The sequence below is a fragment of the Fonsecaea monophora genome (genome assembly GCF_001642475.1).
Source record: "Fonsecaea monophora strain CBS 269.37 chromosome Unknown Scaff24, whole genome shotgun sequence".
NCBI lineage: Eukaryota > Fungi > Ascomycota > Eurotiomycetes > Chaetothyriales > Herpotrichiellaceae > Fonsecaea > Fonsecaea monophora.
Window position 1 is genome coordinate 41,831 of NW_019173955.1, and position 18,126 is coordinate 59,956.

General features: G+C 53.3%; 9 protein-coding genes across 9 annotated transcripts; 3 read left to right on the plus strand and 6 right to left on the minus strand.

The window, feature by feature from the left end:
• Positions 1–765: 765 nt before the first annotated feature.
• Positions 766–2,559, plus strand: AYO21_04302 (hypothetical protein; the record flags this gene model as incomplete). The annotated part of the gene is made up of 4 exons (XM_022654275.1): positions 766–900; positions 971–1,321; positions 1,382–1,516; positions 1,576–2,559. The coding sequence occupies 4 exons, from the start codon at positions 766–768 to the stop codon at positions 2,557–2,559; spliced, it is 1,605 nt and encodes a 534-aa protein (XP_022513312.1).
• Positions 2,560–3,125: 566 nt separating this feature from the next.
• Positions 3,126–4,799, minus strand: AYO21_04303 (hypothetical protein; the record flags this gene model as incomplete). The annotated part of the gene is made up of 2 exons (XM_022654276.1): positions 3,126–3,542; positions 3,603–4,799. 2 exons carry the CDS (start codon positions 4,797–4,799, stop codon positions 3,126–3,128), a joined length of 1,614 nt encoding a protein of 537 aa, XP_022513313.1.
• An 819-nt stretch (positions 4,800–5,618) lies between these two features.
• AYO21_04304 (hypothetical protein) lies at positions 5,619–6,197 on the minus strand (the record flags this gene model as incomplete). Its single annotated transcript, XM_022654277.1, has 2 exons — positions 5,619–6,125; positions 6,186–6,197. The coding sequence occupies 2 exons, from the start codon at positions 6,195–6,197 to the stop codon at positions 5,619–5,621; spliced, it is 519 nt and encodes a 172-aa protein (XP_022513314.1).
• A 595-nt stretch (positions 6,198–6,792) lies between these two features.
• On the minus strand, positions 6,793–7,990 carry AYO21_04305 (hypothetical protein; the record flags this gene model as incomplete). The annotated part of the gene is made up of 2 exons (XM_022654278.1): positions 6,793–7,723; positions 7,830–7,990. 2 exons carry the CDS (start codon positions 7,988–7,990, stop codon positions 6,793–6,795), a joined length of 1,092 nt encoding a protein of 363 aa, XP_022513315.1.
• Positions 7,991–8,724: 734 nt separating this feature from the next.
• On the plus strand, positions 8,725–9,256 carry AYO21_04306 (hypothetical protein; the record flags this gene model as incomplete). The annotated part of the gene is made up of 3 exons (XM_022654279.1): positions 8,725–8,773; positions 8,832–9,019; positions 9,110–9,256. The coding sequence occupies 3 exons, from the start codon at positions 8,725–8,727 to the stop codon at positions 9,254–9,256; spliced, it is 384 nt and encodes a 127-aa protein (XP_022513316.1).
• Positions 9,257–9,584: 328 nt separating this feature from the next.
• Positions 9,585–11,054, minus strand: AYO21_04307 (hypothetical protein; the record flags this gene model as incomplete). The annotated part of the gene is made up of 2 exons (XM_022654280.1): positions 9,585–9,782; positions 9,867–11,054. The coding sequence occupies 2 exons, from the start codon at positions 11,052–11,054 to the stop codon at positions 9,585–9,587; spliced, it is 1,386 nt and encodes a 461-aa protein (XP_022513317.1).
• Positions 11,055–11,391: 337 nt separating this feature from the next.
• On the minus strand, positions 11,392–13,161 carry AYO21_04308 (hypothetical protein; the record flags this gene model as incomplete). Its single annotated transcript, XM_022654281.1, has 4 exons — positions 11,392–11,535; positions 11,610–11,975; positions 12,069–12,475; positions 12,537–13,161. The coding sequence occupies 4 exons, from the start codon at positions 13,159–13,161 to the stop codon at positions 11,392–11,394; spliced, it is 1,542 nt and encodes a 513-aa protein (XP_022513318.1).
• Positions 13,162–13,966: 805 nt separating this feature from the next.
• AYO21_04309 (hypothetical protein) lies at positions 13,967–15,574 on the minus strand (the record flags this gene model as incomplete). The annotated part of the gene is made up of 1 exon (XM_022654282.1): positions 13,967–15,574. The coding sequence occupies one exon, from the start codon at positions 15,572–15,574 to the stop codon at positions 13,967–13,969; it is 1,608 nt and encodes a 535-aa protein (XP_022513319.1).
• A 744-nt stretch (positions 15,575–16,318) lies between these two features.
• AYO21_04310 (hypothetical protein) lies at positions 16,319–18,112 on the plus strand (the record flags this gene model as incomplete). Its single annotated transcript, XM_022654283.1, has 3 exons — positions 16,319–16,647; positions 16,700–17,163; positions 17,238–18,112. The coding sequence occupies 3 exons, from the start codon at positions 16,319–16,321 to the stop codon at positions 18,110–18,112; spliced, it is 1,668 nt and encodes a 555-aa protein (XP_022513320.1).
• Positions 18,113–18,126: the final 14 nt, after the last annotated feature.

Here is an 18,126-nt window from a genome sequence, read left to right on the forward strand (position 1 = left end):
TTAGCAACGACAAGTTTATATAAGTTTGTATGAATTTGCGCCAGAAGGGGAAACTGACAGCTTTGGTCGTTATCAAACCTCCATCACAGCCTCCAGATACAGTTCCAGCACTTTGGTCTTGGCCGTGAAGCTGAGTGATAAGGGTAACATGGAAGGAAAAGAAGGCCTTATCATGACTGCAAAGTCGTGAGCGTATTCACAGACTGGCCAGATGAAAGACGGGAGATAGAGGATAGAGACATGGTCACTAATACCACCTGGTAAAATGAGGGAAGCCCTGGGACGGTGTGACTGAAATGACAATACGTTTTGTACGGGACGTGGCGAGATAAGACGATACGGTATTTCTTTTGTCTGACATCAGCCCTACGTAGAACCTCCGACCACCGGCTGAGTTTCAAGTTCCATCTTGTTTTCAGAGACGTAAAGGAAACCAAAGTTCAATCCAACAAAGAGACGGCGGATCCCATATCCTTGATCACCCGGAGGACCCCGTGGCGGACGAGAAGGAAGATAAGGCTCGATTTCCTTGACCACAACCGAACAACATCCAATGGTAGTCGATCCGATAAGACACAAAATTGCCGAAAGAAAAAGGTGTCGATGGTGTTGACGGTGTTGCAGCAATCCAACTCAGTGCTTCCAAGGTTCCTTTTACATCGTCGCTGTTGATCTCCCCATGGCTCCTTGAGTGGCTCATTCTCACCGCAAGAACCAGAAACATCCTTCCCATATCGACTCAGAGACTCCGAGGACCGATCCGGGATGAATACCTATGGTCACGCAAAGGCAAACGACTTTTTGTCGGAAGTCTCACTCTCTGTACCAAGATTGGCGTTGGCGTGGGGATGGCCTGCTGCTGTCGTTGTCGGACTCACTCTGGCAGTCCTCGTTCTCATCGTAAGCAATAAACAAAGATACAGATTCACTTGGTCATTGATCCATTGCTTTTAACCGGAGTGACTTACAGTGGTCGGCATATCGAACGAATTATCCTCGCATCGCCAACATCCCCGAAGCGCCAGGATCGTTGCCCTTTGTCGGCCACCTGCCATTCCTGGGTGGTCGTCTGGGTGTCAACGACGCCGACATCTTCTCGCGATGGAGCCGACAACTGGCGTCGGGGATCTACCAGATCAAACTGGGTTATCAACGGACCGTCATCGTCAGCTCCTGGGCCGTCATGGAGGAGCTCTTCGTCTCCAAGAACACTTGCATGCTGGACCGGGTGCACCAGCACGGGTTTTCCGACTACATTGGGCTCGACATCTCGGGGTCTTCCTTGACTCCGGACGTAAAGAAGTGCAGAGCAGCTGCGGTTGTACGTTTCTTCGACCTTCTCTCTGTATTTCCCCGTTGTACTGACTCGTTTTGGTCGTAGAGAGCTCTCGGAAAATCAATGTGGCCGGGATATTACAAACTGATTGAGCCGGACTCGGTCCAGTTCATCACAAAGATCTACCAGAGTGGGAAGAACGGACAGGTTCCCCTCGAGACATATCCGTGGCTACGTCAGGTTCGTCAAACCACCCAAGCATCTCCCCTCTGAAGCTAACCGGGAGGGGGGCGTGAAAGATCATGTTCAATTTGGCCCTACACATGACATATGGGATCCGCGTCGGAGATTTTGATCCAGAATTGGCCACGAAGTTGTTGAACAGTCTGAACGTCATCACCGAATGTCGTGGGTCGACGGCCGAATACCGACACTACGTGCCGCTGCTTCGCATGTGGCCGTGGTCCAAATCCAAGCTCGTCGCGGCGGCGCAGGAACGAAACAGATGCGCCAAGGTCCTGCACGAGCAGTACCGACGCAAGGTGGAACAGGGAAAGGCCCCCGACTGTCTGGTGTCGTCGATGAGATCCGAGAGATTGACGCCGGACGAGCTGTTTGGCACCTGCATGTCGATCCTGCAAGCCGCGCCGGACACCGTCTCGTCGAGCACGTATCAATGCATGGCGTGGCTGTCGAGCGCGCCCGGGCAGGTGTTCCAGGAAGAGTGCCTGGAGAACATTCTCGAGGTCTACGACGGCGACCGCGATCGGGCGTGGGACATGGCCTTCCAGGAAGAAAAAGTGCCCCTGCTGGTGTCGCTGTACAAGGAGACACTGCGTTTCTACGCCACGTCGGCGTTCAACATGCGGCGCACGTCGCGAGAAGTGACCGTCGGAGACACCGCCACACTGCCCAAGGGCGTGGGCGTGACGATGAACATCCGCGGCGTCAACCACGACCCGGACCACTACGGTCCGGACGCCCTGGCGTTCAACCCGAAAAGATTCCTCGGCGACACGTCCTCCCACCTGCCCCATCTCACCTTCGGGACCGGATCGCGCATCTGCCCGGCCTACATGATCGCCAACCGCATCATCTACGCCATGCTCGTCCGCCTGATCCTGGCTTTCCGTCTCAAAGAGGTTCCCGGCACGAGACTCCCCTCGATCGGCAGACTCGACTTCTCCGACGTCATGGGCCTGATTGCCGTACCCAGAGCCTACGACTGTGCATTCACGGCCAGAGACGACGCGTGGCTGAAGGACAAATTGGCGGTAGAATGAGACGGGCGAAGAACGTGAACGTGTATATATATATATATACATATACATATGTAATCTCCGAACTGTACTTTATCACTTACTATTTTCGTTTACGAAACGGAGCCAGGCCACTTTAATTGTGCACCTAACGGAACGTCGGGGGGGGCGCGCCCGAAAGACATCGAGCTTAGGGATCCCATTCGGGCCTTGGCTAACTACTACCCTACTTATAAGTACTCCCTAAGCTGAACGCACCGGGGGCCTAATTTAGCCTTTACGAATCGGCTAACTGTCGACCTCCCTCCTGTCGTATGTGATTTCCCATAGCTCGTATGCCTTATATTTTTCCCGATCAGTATTGAACTATTGTTGTCACCGGGGAAAAGACAAACTCCACAAAGCGGCATCAGTAGCTCCCAAGAACTCATCTTCTGCGTAAACACTGGCTGCCTCACTTTGTTTTCGGCAGGGCGTGACCTCCCCATGACCACGTTTGATGTCGCTGTGAAATGCGCTCAAGGACTCTTTTTGGGCCCCCCAATGCGCCACACATCCAGCTTGATAACGACACACGCCGCCTGTTGTTATTATGACTGGGTGGGCATGCTGACACTCTTCTCCGTCGAGGAAGCGTCTTTCGACCCCCAGAAACTGGTGACAGTCTTCCACTGAGTGTAGAATCTCAATCCATCTTTGCCATAGAAATTGGCGAGTCCCGTCCCTGCCACGCTCTTTTTGTTGCCTGTGAAGCTGAACATCGGTAAGGGCACAGGGATCGGCACGTTGATTCCAATCTGGCCGGCTTCAATGTTCTTCTGGAACCGTGTGGCCACGGCCCCAGATGTCGTGAAGATGGACGCCCCATTCCCATAAGGGTTGTCGTTGATCAGCGCGATAGCCTCGTCGAGGGTGGAGATATCTAGGCACACAAGCACCGGCCCAAATATCTCTTCCGTGTAGCATCGCATATGTGGCTTGACATTGGTGATGATGGTAGGGCCCACCTGAGTTCAGCCGGTTAGAAATCTTGGAGCTGGAACATGGGGAGTGAGAACAGTACGTACCCAGTTGCCGTTGGGATATTTGCTGGGCTTATACCCACGACCGTCCAGTAAAATGGTCGCGCCTTCTTCCTCGGCAGACGCGATCAAACCTTCGACCCGTTCTCTCGCCTGGGGAGTGATCACAGGCCCCAGATCGACGTCGTTTTCAAAGCCTCCATCCACTCGGAGAGATTTGGTCCGTTCAACAAGATCTGGAATCCATTGCTGGGTTTCTCCCACGGAAAGGAGCACACTCAGTGCCATACAGCGTTGACCGGCGGCACCAAAGGCGGCACCAATGATGGAGTGTATGGCGTGGTTCTTGTTGCTATCCGGCATGAGCACAGCATGGTTTTTGGCACCGAGATTGGCTTGTACCCGCTTGCCTTGCTCAGAGGCGCGTCTATAGATGTATTCACCGGCGCGGTTCGACCCGACGAACGAGATGGCTCGAATAACTGGTGCATCGATGATGAAATCGACCGTCTTTGCCGACCCATGGACGATATTCACGACCCCAGGAGGGAACCCGGCTTCCTTGCACAGCTGAGCGATGATCATGGCGGCTCCAGGATCTCGCTCGCTAGGCTTCAGAATGAGCGTGTTTCCGGTCACAGTCGCCAATGGAAGTGACCACAGTGGTATCATTGCAGGAAAATTGAAAGGGCATATAGCCGCCACAACGCCCAGTGGTTCCCGATACGACCTTGTCTCCATATCCGTCGCGACCTCAAGCACCTCCCCCGTCGATTGCGTGGTGATGGCGCAAGCTGTTTCGCAGACCTGGAGACCTCGTAGTACGTCGCCCTTTGCATCTGCAAGAGTTTTGCCCTGCTCGAGCACGATCGAGGCGGCGAGCGTGTCCATGTTTTGACGGATCAAGTGCGTCAGCCGGAACATGACTTGCTGCCTTCGGATGATCGAGGTGGCACGCCATGACGAGAACGCGTTCTGAGCCGATCTGACCGCCGCTTCTAGCTCTTCTTGAGTGCTCTGTGGGACTCTGGTGACGAGGCTGTTGGTCGCCGGGTCATGAACATCGATCCATTCTTGTGTCTGAGAAGGTACCAGTTCGTTGTCCAGGAAATTGGCCGTGTCCACGATTTGGTGGGACTGCGATTGCATTGCTATTAGATGGCTCGTGGTGGCCTTCAACCGGTTGATAGGGGTCTTCAACATGCGCAGCTCTTCCGATTCTTGGGTCTTCCTGTGCGCCATACGCTTCTCTGGTGACAGCGAAAGATGAGTAGGTCTCTTTGAGATTTAAAGAACGGTATTGACGACCGCTGGTCCAGTGAAGCAACATAGACGACAGCAAAATTCCGAGCTGACCATGCGACAACCAACCATTCAGCCCGGCCTGGACCCAGGCTAAACTTACCTAAAGCGGAAGTTGAGGCCGCTCAAAGTATCAATATTACTCTGCGGCTCATCAGAGAGCCTCGAATTCCCTGCGCCAGAAGAAGACGGGGTCTGCCTAATCCGGACGCTGTTGCCGACCCAGATTCCCGATTTTCCCTCGATGGAGCTGAGCAGGAGCTGCTTCTTGAAGGTTGCAGCGTGCGACAAAATTATGTAGAGGTACACATGTCTAGGTATACTACCGGTCTATCGGTTATCGATATTTGTTTGCCGCAGAAATCCCAACTCAGCATCGATCAAGCTGCTCAAAGGAGACCCCCGCTCTGTGCGTTTTGTCTTCCATATCTTAGCCCCGAACACTCATGCGAGAGCCGCACGCTCTAGATCTCCACGTGTTGTGATCAAACCTCATAGACCCCCTTTCCATTGCAATTGCACGACAACCGAAGTCTCATGGAAGATGGCCGGAGGAGGCTCCGCTCTTCCAGGGTGTACAGACCTTTGGGTGTCCTCGTTGTCCTTTTAAAACAACCGAGGTTACCGTTACGTTCCGACGCGATCTATCACAAGCAATCGTTTAACAACCTATCTTCCTAATAATCTAGGACGTTTTGAAACGTGATTTTGTATTAGACGCGAGGAACTACCCTTGGCCTCTGATCGGACAGAAGTTGTTTATTTTGAAGAAGGGTTAGCAAGCGTCGTCAGGCGCTCGAAGCTGATGTCCAGAATCTCGATCACGTTGCCCCACGGGTCTGCTGCGTAGAGACACTTGATGTTCTTGGGGACGGGAAACACGGGATCGACAGTCGCTCCAATTTGCTTTCCTCCTGCCTTTACGATTCTCCCCACCAGCGCGTCAGGCTCTGGGTCCGTGACACAGATGTGGAAGAAACCGCCTCGGTGGTACTCAAACTCCTTCTCCGGAACGTACGTCTTTGGATTTCCGAACTCGAACAACTCGAAACCCACGCCGTTTCCGGTCGCCATGTACGCGACTTTGACATGCTGCAGCGACTCTGGATAGATGCCGAAAATTGGAGCATTTGGTACCTCTGCGCGCTTGATGTCGTGGATTTTGTTGCCAATGAGCTGAAAACCGAAGAGCGACGAGTACCAATCCACCGCCTTCTGGATGTCCGGCACGGAAACTCCGACGTGGTTGAAAGGTCGATTGTGTTGCTGAAGTGAGGAAAATATTCATCAGTCCTGAATCACGATCTGGAAATGGAGATAACGTACGATAGAGGCCATGGCGATGTAGTTTTCTCGAGAATGATCCCTAGGTCTGTTGCCATATAACTTTCCAAAACATCACTCACGAACATTCTTATACAAAGTGTTGCAGCCAAGGGGATGTAGTACCAATGACAAGCCTTGAGCCCGTTCTGGACAGTGGCGGATGTGATTGCCAGATTTGACTATTTTAACCTGGATCTGATCTCTCGATGGGTGATTACTTTATTCATTACGGTGTTGCGGTATCAAGATACGGGCTTTATTCTATTTGACGTGTCTAGTATATACTTCCGATAAGCAATGATTATACCTCTGTACGCCACTGAGAGTCCTTCGAGGCGTACCATGTGCCTCCATCTCATCGTACTTGGCCATGTCTATATCACAAAATTCAGGGCCGAGGACCGGCTATCGCGATGTGAAATACGGCTCATCGACTAGTCATTTTCATCCTTATAACCTGTGCGGTGTTTGAGCCTATTTACTTTGGTTCTTGTATTTTTTCCTTTTCAGTCTCACCGGAGAATAATGTCCAGCCTCCCAAATATCGCGTTCTACTCTGTCTGTTCCTTGATACTCCCAGGAAGCAATACAAAAACAACATACCACTCTAGGAATGGCCAGCCTTCATCCACTCGGTCAACATCTCCAGATTGATGTCATTGCCACCACAAACAACGATAACCACCTTTGTAGACTTTGTTACTTTGCGGCCAAGGACCTTTTCCAATAAACCGTCAAAGCAGAGCGCAATGTTGACTCCGACCGTCAACTCGGCGATGATCTTCTCCGTTTGGGCCAGGAGCAAGGAGCCCTTTGCGGCCTGGTCGTCTGGTAACACAGCACTTATGACCCGTGGCCGCTGAGCGTACTCCCATGTTCGCTGCGAGACCCTGGCGACCCCCAGACTTCTGGCCTGTGAAGTTATCTTATCCATGGTAATTAGCCGACCGGCCTTGAGGGATTGACTGAGCGAATCGGCTCCTTGGGTTTCCATCGCCACGACGGACACGTCGTCGATCCATGATCTGGCATCCAAAGACTGCATGATGCCGTTCAGAAGGCCGCCTCCGCCGACACTACAGACGACCACGTCGGGCTTCTCGGGGTGCATCTGGGTGGCGATCTCGTCCATGACAGTCGAATTGCCGTCCCAAATGTCCGGATGGTCAAAGGGAGGCACATAGACTCCGTCTGGATCCGATTTTAAAACCGTCTCCTTGAGATAGCGATCCGCCTCCAAGACCGAATGCCCGTGTTGGATGACATTGGCAGCGCCCTTGGCCCAAAGCATGGCGACGAGGTCAGGCTTGGTTGCCGTGGGCACGACCACCGTAGCAGGATACCCTAGCGAGCGAGCGGCATGGACGCATGCCAACCCTGCGTTACCGCCGGATGAGGCGTAAAAATGGGTCTTGTTGTTCAGATGGCCGCAGGAGGCGTCTTGTCGTTCCCGAACACGCTGCAGGACGTAGTTGCCCACGCCGCGCGACTTGAAGGATCCGGAGGGCTGGAAGTTGTCGAGCTTCAGGAAGATTCTGCTTCTACGATTTAGTAACAATGGAAAAGACGACCAAAGCCAGGGTTGGAACCCAACAACAACAAGAACAACAAGCAGGCTGCTGCTGCTGCTCTAGAGCCACGTACCATCCGGCAGCTTCAGATAAGCCCGGCGACTCGATCAACGGAGTCGAAACCCATGGTTTCTTGAGACCCCTGGTCATTCCACCCGTGGGCGAATCGTGTACCACTCCGCTGCTCGGTGTCGCATTCACAGTGTCGGGAACGATCCGCGCAGTAGCCCACATTGCAACGACGAGACTCCTTGTCAGCGGGTTTTCAAAGGTGGTTTCAACAAACACTCGTATGCCCTATCAGTGACCCCTTCTCGCATTTAAGATATCTGCATTCAAGGCACAACAGCAGCGTTGCCTTTGACAGGGAGAACTAACGCTCGAGTCATTTCCCCCTTTTCGGTAATAGCACTTCCGACTGATACACGGACATTATTGGATTTTTGTTTGCCAGTTTGAGATGTGACGGGAGAGGCCTGGAAGGGGGGGGGTGGGAGGGTTCCGTTCAGGAAGGAACGGCAAAAATCTCCCGATCTGGTAATACGACACCTACGTCATGGTTCTGACAATGCTTCATGGTTACTGGATTGGCCAAAGATACGAATCTGGCCCCTGCATCGGCCCCTGCATCAACTAGACTTCTTTCACAAACAGACCGTGCCAAATTCACTGCCGATCCGTGAGCTGGGAGCGCGCGGAAATGGATGCTCGTGCTTCGTGACCATGCTCAGGCGCCTGAATACCACTTAGCAGAGGGCAATGGTTACCATTTGGCAGCAGATTCTTCACAATTGAAGGGACTGGACTACTAAGCTCTCCGGACGAAAAAAAATGGTCACACACACATTGAGCGCCAAACAAACAGCATAAGTGAGAAGATCCTTCATAGTTCTACCGGCTCCTTACTCTGTCTTGTATATTTTTTTGGCCGTTATCAAGATCCTTCCAGAAATTCTTTTTCCCCGAGAATGGCCTCCTCTCCCTTGAGTTCCGTTGTGTCTCTGGACGTTTGTCCCCGTGAGTGTTGGAGCCGACCATGTACAAGTCCGAGTCGAAGTTTGACAGTGGTGCTTAGCGGCTGGCCCTTATAGCCCTGCCATCAAAGCCGGCGGGCTTGTCTGGGTCTCCGGCCAGCTTCCTATCGATTCGAACGGAGTGGTGGTCACCGAGTCCATTTGTGCCATGACGGCGCACTCCATCTGCAATATCAAGGCCATCTTGGAAGCCGCAGGGAGCGAGCTGGGCAAAGTCACCAGGGTCGGAGTGAGTTTTGCGATTGATTCCCCTTCCGGAGAGAGAGAGACCTGGAAAAGACATGGGGAGCTAACGATTATGTGGCACCTTTCGAAAAAGGTCTTCTTGTCCGACATGAAGTACTTTGCTGAGATGAATGCCGAGTACGAAAAGTGGTTCACACATAAGCCAGCACGAACTTGCGTCGCCGTGAAGCAATTGCCTCTGGGTGTCGATGTAGAGCTGGACGCTGTGGCTTTGCAATAAATCAGATTTGGTTTCTGGGTCTCAGAGTGTGTATCAGTCTCATTGTATGACGGTTCTACAATCCACCATGGGTCTATTGATACCAATACATTTGAAAAGATTGCGAATATAGAGAGCATGAATAGAAAACGTGGACATTCTTTTTTGGCTTGCAAGAAAGACGAAGTGGCTTTTCAAATCATTGATTCTGTTATGAACACGGGCCGTTGACTTGAAAAAATCCAGTATGAGAGCCGTGGCATGTGAGGCGCCTCAAGATGATCCCCCACGGGCAGAAGAAGGCGGGAAAAGCATCAACCATTGTTCATGGGGGAGACGTTGGGCCCCTTTACAATTTCGCCAACTCCTTGGCCCTGTTACCAAGCATATGCTCTCGGGCAAGCCGAAGCTGTGTGTTCAGCCTCGCGGGCGTGATCCATAAAGGTGACGGAATTTGCGCATCCTCGTCGCTGATATGCTGTATATCGCCGCGCACAAGTTTTGCGATGGCTTCGGCGCAGCCATAGATCAGTGGCATGCCGTGAGCCTAGAAATTGTTAGCTTTAATACCCAGGCCAACCTTGCAATGATTTCCCCGAGGGGCAATCGATTTGACGAGGGAAGAACTCACGGTGAAGCCTGCTTCCACAAAGACGCCCGGCTTTCCGGGCAACTCGCCAACCCAGGGGGCCAGATCTTCACTGAAGCCCATCGTTCCTGTCCAAAGATGAGTCACTCGAGCGTCTGACGACTCCCACCCGCGGAAATGGCGCTGCATATAGCCCGTAAAATACTCCTCTGCCCCTGGAATCAGCTCCGAGTCGTTCGAGTTGCCCAGCCAGTTGCTGTCGTCCGAGAGGACCACCTGCTTCGCCCCGCCTACAATGATGCTGCCATCCGACCGAGGAATCAGATAGTCGTACTCTTCAGGGCCGAACCGGATCGAATACGTATTGTTCAGGTGGGGGGTCTTGTCTTTGCCGGCAGGAATGGCTATTCTTGCCGCCACGCCTCGCACCGGGGTGATTTTCCCTTGAAACTCTGGGAGGAGCGCGCCAGTGTGGGCGTTTGTGGCGACGACGATGTTGCGGGCCCGGATGACGCCGCGTGTCGTTTCCACGGCATAGTACCCCTCGCTATCTCGCGAAGGTGAAATCGACAGCGCGGGCGTGTTGGTCTGTAGATTTGCACCCCATTCCAAGCATCGCCGGAGGAGATGGTAGACGAGTTTGAGAACCCAAACGGACCCTGCCGTATACGTAAATGCCGCAAGCGCTCCACGGACGCCCGAGATACGTTCTGCTCGCTCGGGCTCCAGGATCACCTGGAGGTCGGGGGAGAATTCGAAGCCAGAGCGCTGGAGTTGCAGGTACGCCTCGATAGCGGGCTTTGCGCTTCGCTCGTCGACAAACACGTCCATGGCTCTGGTGAGTTCGAAATCACACCGGATCTTCTCGTCCTCGATCAGCTTCTTCACGTCCCACACCTGTCGCATCTCGAATTCGGACATCTCTTTGGCGACTTTGAGACCATATCTTCGTTGCCATCGGGAAATGGCGAAGTGCGGATCCGGCTTGAGATGCCCACCATTGCGCCCCGAGGCACCAGAACATGCCTCCCGAGCTTCGAGAATGACCGTCGACAATCGGGCTTCCGGATTCCTAAGGAGAAAATAGCTCGTGGCGGCACCAGAGTAGCCAGATCCTACCACCACAACATCTGCGGTTTCAGGGAGCACGTCGGTGGTTCGATGATTGCGCAGGGTGTCCGGACTGGAGGTCCAGAATGATGGCAGTGGTGAGGGATGGGGGAGGGACATTTTTTCGCACGAGATCTCTGTCTGTGGACGGGAGTCAGATAGATCCTGGCCGCTGCAGGGTGCTGTTTTTATCTGGAGCAACAGAAGACGCAAGTTCGTGAATGCGTCATACAAAAAGAAGTCATCCGTAGAGCCCAGACCACGATGGTTATGCCTTTGCCGAAATTGGTAGTATTACGCGTCAAAAAATGGCCTGACTCTATATCGCATACACCCAGATTCTAGTCGCATGATCTGGACACTCAGGCTGGATTTACGGAGGGAACATGATGACGGTTTCGAGATCATTCTGTGCCGAGGCTATGCTTTCAAGTGTTGCTTTCGTCTTCTACAACCTCTAATACTGGCCCTCGATAGTCAAAGTGCCAGTCTTCGTGTACAGGTACTCGTCTACCCCAACATCCTTGCCTCCCTCCTTTCCGTAACCACTTTCTTTGATTCCGCCGAATGGAACCTCCGCAGATGTGCTGCTTCCGGTGTTCTGGCAGGGCACACAAAACATTAGCTTTCATCACGCCCTGAGAGACAGCTAAGCGGTGTGCGATGTTGACTTACCAATCCAATTATGCCCGCCTCCAAGTTTTCATAGAGTCTCCAGATACGATCGACGTTCTTGCTGAATGCGTAGCTGGCTAGGCCCATGGAAGTCTCATTGGCCCATGCCACGACCTCGTCCTCGCTTTCAAATTTGAACAAAGCGGCAACTGGTCCAAAGATCTCCTCCCGGCTGATAAGCATGTCTCGGCTCATGTTGACAAGGATAATTGGGTCAATGAAATAGCCACCGGTGCCTTTGCCGAGCCCAGAGCCTTCTTCTTCTGTTGCCCCTACATAAGGTTTGCCAGTGCCTGAAGCGAGACTTGCCCCCTGCTCTAGGGCGTCGGCCACTTGAGCTTTGATCTTTGTTAGAGATCGAGGCGTCTGCAAGGGGGGATGTTTGTCAGCCAGTTATCATGGGGCTCATCAACGGAGCGACTAATTTCGATGAAGTGTGCGCGATTAGCTCTAACTTACTGTGACAGGACCAAGGGTTGTACTGCTCTGCGAGCCATGGCCGACTTTGAGGTGTTTTGTCTTCTCGACTAATAGTTGGGTGAACTTGTCGTATATTCCAGCCTGGACATATATCCTGTTGGCGGAGATGCATGACTGACCAGCATGCTTCCACTTCAGTAGCATCAGGGTATCGACTGCTTGGTTGAGATCCGCGTCATCAAACACGATGTACGGACTGTTCCCTCCCAATTCGAGAGAACACTTTTTGAGGTTCTTCGAGCAGAGAGAAGCGACGATCTTGCCCACGCGCGTACTCCCCGTGAAGGTAACCTTCTTGACGTCCGGGTGTGTGATCAGGGCCTCGGACAACGCAGGCGTATTCTCGTTGCTGGTGGTGAGAACATTAAATACACCGGGTGCAAATCCTGTTTTTTTTTCTTCTGGTGAGACACATCATCTTTCACAAAATAACCTCGGCCGACGTACCTGCTTTACTCGCTAGATGGGCAAGAGCCAGGCAGGTCAGAGGTGTTTCGGGGCTGGGCTTGACAACGACGGTACAGCCAGCCGCGAACGCAGCAGCTACTTTGCGCAAAATCATGGCGACAGGATAGTTCCACGGGACCAGTGCAGCGACCACGCCGATGGGCTGTTTAATCGTCATTGTTCGACGATTCGGCGCCGACGGTGTGAATACAGTGCCCTGGATGCGATCGGCCTCTCCGGCAAACCACCAGGCAAAACCCAACGCCATGTCAAGCTCGCCGTGGGACTCGGGAATTGGCTTTCCCGTTTCGTACGTCAGGAGGGTTGCCAGATCATCTTTGGCGGCCACGATCAGTTCGTGCCACTTGAAGAGCAGTTGAGCTCGTTTGCGAGGATTGAGGACTCTGTAGCCTTTGAACGCTCTGTGTGCAGATTGTACAGCCGTTTCAACATCCTCTACCGCGCTGTCGGGACAGGAGGCCCAAGGTCGATCTGTGCCTGGGTCGATGACGGCGAACCTGTTGCCGCTCTTTGCCTGAACCCATTTGCCGTCCACATACGAGTCTTCATGAAATAAGTCAGAGTTCTGAAGCTGGAAGGGAAGGTTGTACTTGGTGTTGGCCATTTTTTTGGGCGCTTCGTTATTGACTTGTTCTTGGTATCCTCCGTTGCGTTTCCAGAAGATGGAAAAGATGAAACCGGCTTTCAGGTGAGTATGGCTGGTTTTTCGTGCGGAGGTGCGACAAGGTGCCTAGTAGCTTAAATTCAGAGCCTTATCACGGTGGTGTGGAATTTGACTCATGGTTGTGGTCATGGTCATTGGAATCGAACAAGTTCCCAGGCTGTGTCAAATTTCCCAAAGCGGGAATTCTCCACTGAAAGCCCCACCCAATATTTTGACCATTCCTGATCTAGATATTTTAGCCGTGGCACCCCTTTAGACGCAAGGGTCCATTGATAGTGAGCACGCGAGTAACACGAGGATGATGCTGATGCGGCACAAAGGACCGACGGTTCTAGAACTCGGCCTATGCACTGTCCTTTTTCACCATTTCCACCGGTCGTGTGGTTTGGCTCTGTGACTTTGCTGTTTGAATTGAAGTCGAGACACTATAGATGGTTGGTGGCATGGAAGACTTAGACCTAGCTCCCTCGCAGGGAATTGGGAATTAGCTACCAAACTCGGGCTGTGGGCATCAACTCTGAAGTCGTCTACGCTCTGCAGTTAGTCATCCCCCGCTATCGAGACACAGATGAGGGATGGACGAAGGTGGGATCTGAGAGACAAAGGACTTATTCGTAGCATTGCATTCCAAACGTGTCCTGTAAAAGGAACGTATATCTAGCGGAAATGGTGATAGTAACACCCTAATACAGCAAATACAGGGGGGAACATCCTGCCCGTGAGCTTGATGTACTTGCAGCAGAATCTACGCCGCCTGGCCGATTGGTTTGAAGTCCCGATAGCCGTCCTGGATCATCGTGTTGACATACTTCAAGTAGTTCACCATGCCGCCCATGTAGTATCTAGAGGCGATCGGCTTGCCCTCGACGTTGTTGCCGAAGATCCACGACGGGGTTTGAGGGAAGAGAGTTGCATTCGCCAATGCATTACAGTGTTCGACCCATTCGTCCTCGGCCTCTTGTCGAACCTCAGCAACGGCCTTGCCAGTCGCAAGTCTCATCGCCTCGGTGTGCTGGATGATCTTGGTGTTGATGTCAACGTGTTGTTCGATCATGGGCGGCACATTCGTGAACGGTCCTTGAGGTCCGGTGATCATGAACATGTTCGGGAACCCCGATACGTTGAGTCCCAAGTAGGCCCTGGGCCCGTCGCTCCAATGTTCCTTGAGAGTTTGGCCATTGGCGCCTCGGATGAGGACGCGACTGTAGCTGCCGTCGATGGCGTCGAAGCCGGTGGCAAAAATGAGAACATCCAGATCGTAGTGGCGGGCGGTGGTCATGATCCCGGTCGGGGTGATAGACTGGATAGGTTCCTCCTGCAGATGGACGATGTCGACGTTGTCGCGGTTGAATTGTTTGTAGTATCCATGGTCGCAAACCGGGCGCCGTGCATAAGCGTCGTGGGGGGTCAACTTCCGAGCCTTTTCGGGGTCCTTGACGATCTGAGCGATCTTCTTCCGGATGAAGGCACAAGCGGCTTCGTTGGCTTCTTTGTCGCTCCCAATGTCGGAGAATCCGGCGAACATGAACCTGAACGCGTTTCCCTCTTCCCAGAGCTTCTCAAACACGGCTTCTCGCTCCGCCGGAGGGACTTGGCTATAGGGGGTGGTGGATTCGGGGATGCCAAAGCAGGTCAACGAGGTCTTTTGGTCGGCGATGATCTTCTCGTAGTTCTTATTGACCCAGTCTCGGTATTCCGGCGTGACCGGCTTGATCCCGCTGGGCACACTGTACTGGGGATGTCTCTGGAAACAATAAAGCTGGCCGACTTTGTCCGCTATCTCGGTGATGACTTGCACCCCGGTGGAGCCACAGCCGATGATTCCAACACGTTTGCCCTCCAAATTGATGCTGGGGTCCCATGCCGACGTGTGGCATTTCTGGCCCTTGAAGGTGTCCAGACCAGGGATGTCGGGATAGACGGCAACCGACAAGAGACCCAGAGCCGTGATCAGATAGCGCGCATGGAAGACTTCTCCGGTGCTCGTTGTGACTCGCCAGTGGTCGGCGTCCCAGTCGGCCGATAGCATTTCCGTGCTCAGCTTCATGTGCTGCCGGAGGTTGTGCTTTGCGACCACATGCTTCAAATAGGCCAAAATCTCGCTCTGTGAAAGATACGTGTTTTCCCAGGGATAGGTTTGCAGGTCCTCCTTGTCCCAGGTAAAACGATACAGATAGCTCTCGGTGTCGCTCATCGCGCCGGGATAGCGGTTCCAGTACCAAGTGCCTCCGACGTCGCTGGCTTTGTCGACGACGACGGCGTTCATACCCAGGTCTCGCAATCGCTTGAGCTGGTAGATTCCGCCAAAGCCTGCCCCCACGATGAGGGCATCCACGTTGGTTGCGTTTGCCATTGCCGCTGATTTTGTGGTTGATCTGACAGAGTCTTCAAGATATAGCTCATTAGAGAGAGGGACTCTGAGGATTGGGACATGGCGCCTTCTTTTGTTAGGCGCTGACGACGCCAGGTCCTGGAGATCTCTCGCGACGTCGAGTTCTATGTTTACCCTATTAGGAAGTATTTGGTGCGGAAGCTTGGCCTGTCCCAATATGGTAATTTTAACAGGTTATCGAAAATGGCCACAGGACCACATGGCCGGAATCTCAATCTAAGATTTCGTTAGTTAGGGGTCTGGGGTCATGGTCTTGATTAATGAAATGCATACAATTCGTCGGATACCCCGTGGGGATCCCTCTCCTATCTGTATCCCCTGATAAGCCGCCTTCACTTGTTACCGGCAGGCCTCGACATTTGGATAGCTTAACGACCTCCGCACGGCTACTATCTCCCCCTTCGGCAACTATAATCCGGTCATCCCAGCAGGCGGAGCAAAGTCAAATCAAACAGCCCGGCAAAAAGTCACCCTCACTCTCCGAGTCAACTTCAAGGGGGGAAGCGACTCACATAAGAGCATCGAATCCTATCACATCTCGAGGCTGCCATGCACGCGACCTTCGATTTTGCCAGCACAAGGAGAAAGAAAGGTTGACAACTCTGGTCCTTGGTCCTGGTCCGGCTTGAGCTTCCACATTTTTTTTTTGGATCCGTTGCTCGCACCCAAAAACAAAACCCCCGGCAAGGGCTTGAAGAATCAGCCATGGAGACCCTCACCGTTCAACACGCAGGCAGACAGTCCATTGTGGCGGTGGACCGCGACAAATTCTCTGCCGATGCGATCGCCCTTCTCGCGCAGGGCCACGAAGAAGCGATGCCCCGAAATTTTGGCTTCTGGTCCACCCTGTCGTTGGCTTTTGTCATTACCAACTCCTGGGTCGGATATTCGACCACCTTCGGTGTCTGTCTCGTCACTGGGAATGGTCCCACGGTCATCTTTGGCTTGTTGGTCGCAACCATTGTGTGTTCAATCATCACCGCGGGCCTGGCAGAATTGGCGAGTGCTTTCCCGTCCTCCGGCGGCCAGTATCAGTAAGCACCACCGAGACTCCCATTTCTGAAACCAGCCCCTCACACAGTACAGCTTTGCCTTCATGGTATCTTCTCCCGCCTATCGTGCCCCCGTGTCCTTCGCAGTAGGTTGGCTCAGTATCTTTGCGTGGTGGATGGCCACCGCGGCCGCATGCATTGTGTGCGCGCAGATCATCATGTTCCTCGCGGGGTTGTGGCACGACGACTTTGCAGCGGCGCAGTGGCAGACCTACCTCGTATACCTGGCCGTGCTTGTCATCGCGATATCCTTCGTCATCTTCTTCATGCGCCAAATCCCCAAGGCCGAGATTGTCTTCTTTGGAATGACTCTTGTCGGTTTCGTCGTTTTCTTCATCTGCGTGCTTGCGAGAAGCGCACCGAAACAATCGGCAAAGACCGTCTTTACAGATTTCGTCAACATCACTGGCTGGACCGACGGATTCGCCTTTATGCTCGGGGCCAGCCAGGCCATGTTCACCTACCTGGCCATCGATGGTGCCACACATGTTGCTGAAGGTACGTGTTTGGTTTTTTTATCACTTTGGCGCATCATTAAACTCAGGCTGACACCGGGGGCCGGCCCCTTTCAGAAATGCCTAACCCCGGAAAGGGTGTCCCTCGAGCCATGGGACTGACCATGTTCATTGGCATGATCACCGTCTTTATGTGGACGCTGGCCTTTATGTTCTCCACCAGCGACCTGGAGGCGGTCGCCGCTAGCGGTGTCCCCATCATCACCGTGTATCAGCAGGCTCTTCGATCCAAAGTAGGCGCCACGGTCTTTGCCGTGTGGCTCCTGACCATCTTCTTCGGTGCATTTGTCTCGTGTCTGGTTACGTGCGGCAGATTGGTTTGGGCCTTTGCCCGCGACAACGGGTTGCCGTACAGCAAAATCTTTGACAAGATCCATCCGAAGCTCAATGCGCCCATCAACTCGACCATTCTCACGGGCGTCTTCCTGGCTTGCTATGGCGCAATCTACATCGGCTCCACCAATGCCTTCAACTCCTTCATCTCTCTTTCGATCCTGGGCATGAACATGACCTACGTCATCCCCCAGGCCATCGTCTTCCTTCGCGGCCGGGACAAGGTCCTGCCCCCGCGACAATTTTCTCTGGGACCGTGGCTCGGACCCTGCTGCAACGCGTTCTCCTGCGTCTGGGTCTTTTTTGTCGGCATCCTGTTCTGCTTCCCCCTCACTCGCCCAGTCACCAAGGACAACATGAACTACCTCAGTGTTGTCCTCTCGGGCCTGTGCCTATTCACCCTCGTTTGCTGGTACGCCGGCAAGAGGAAGACATTTACCGGGCCGAACATTGATTTGATCGGAATCAACTTGGTCCAGAGCAACGGAAGGCAAGCCCCAGATGACATGAAGGAACAGGCACATGGAAAACTTGCCGCCGACACCGAGTCTACGGCACTGCCCGCCCCCGGCACTTCCACCACTGAATCCAACGCTTGATTGATGCTGGCTGG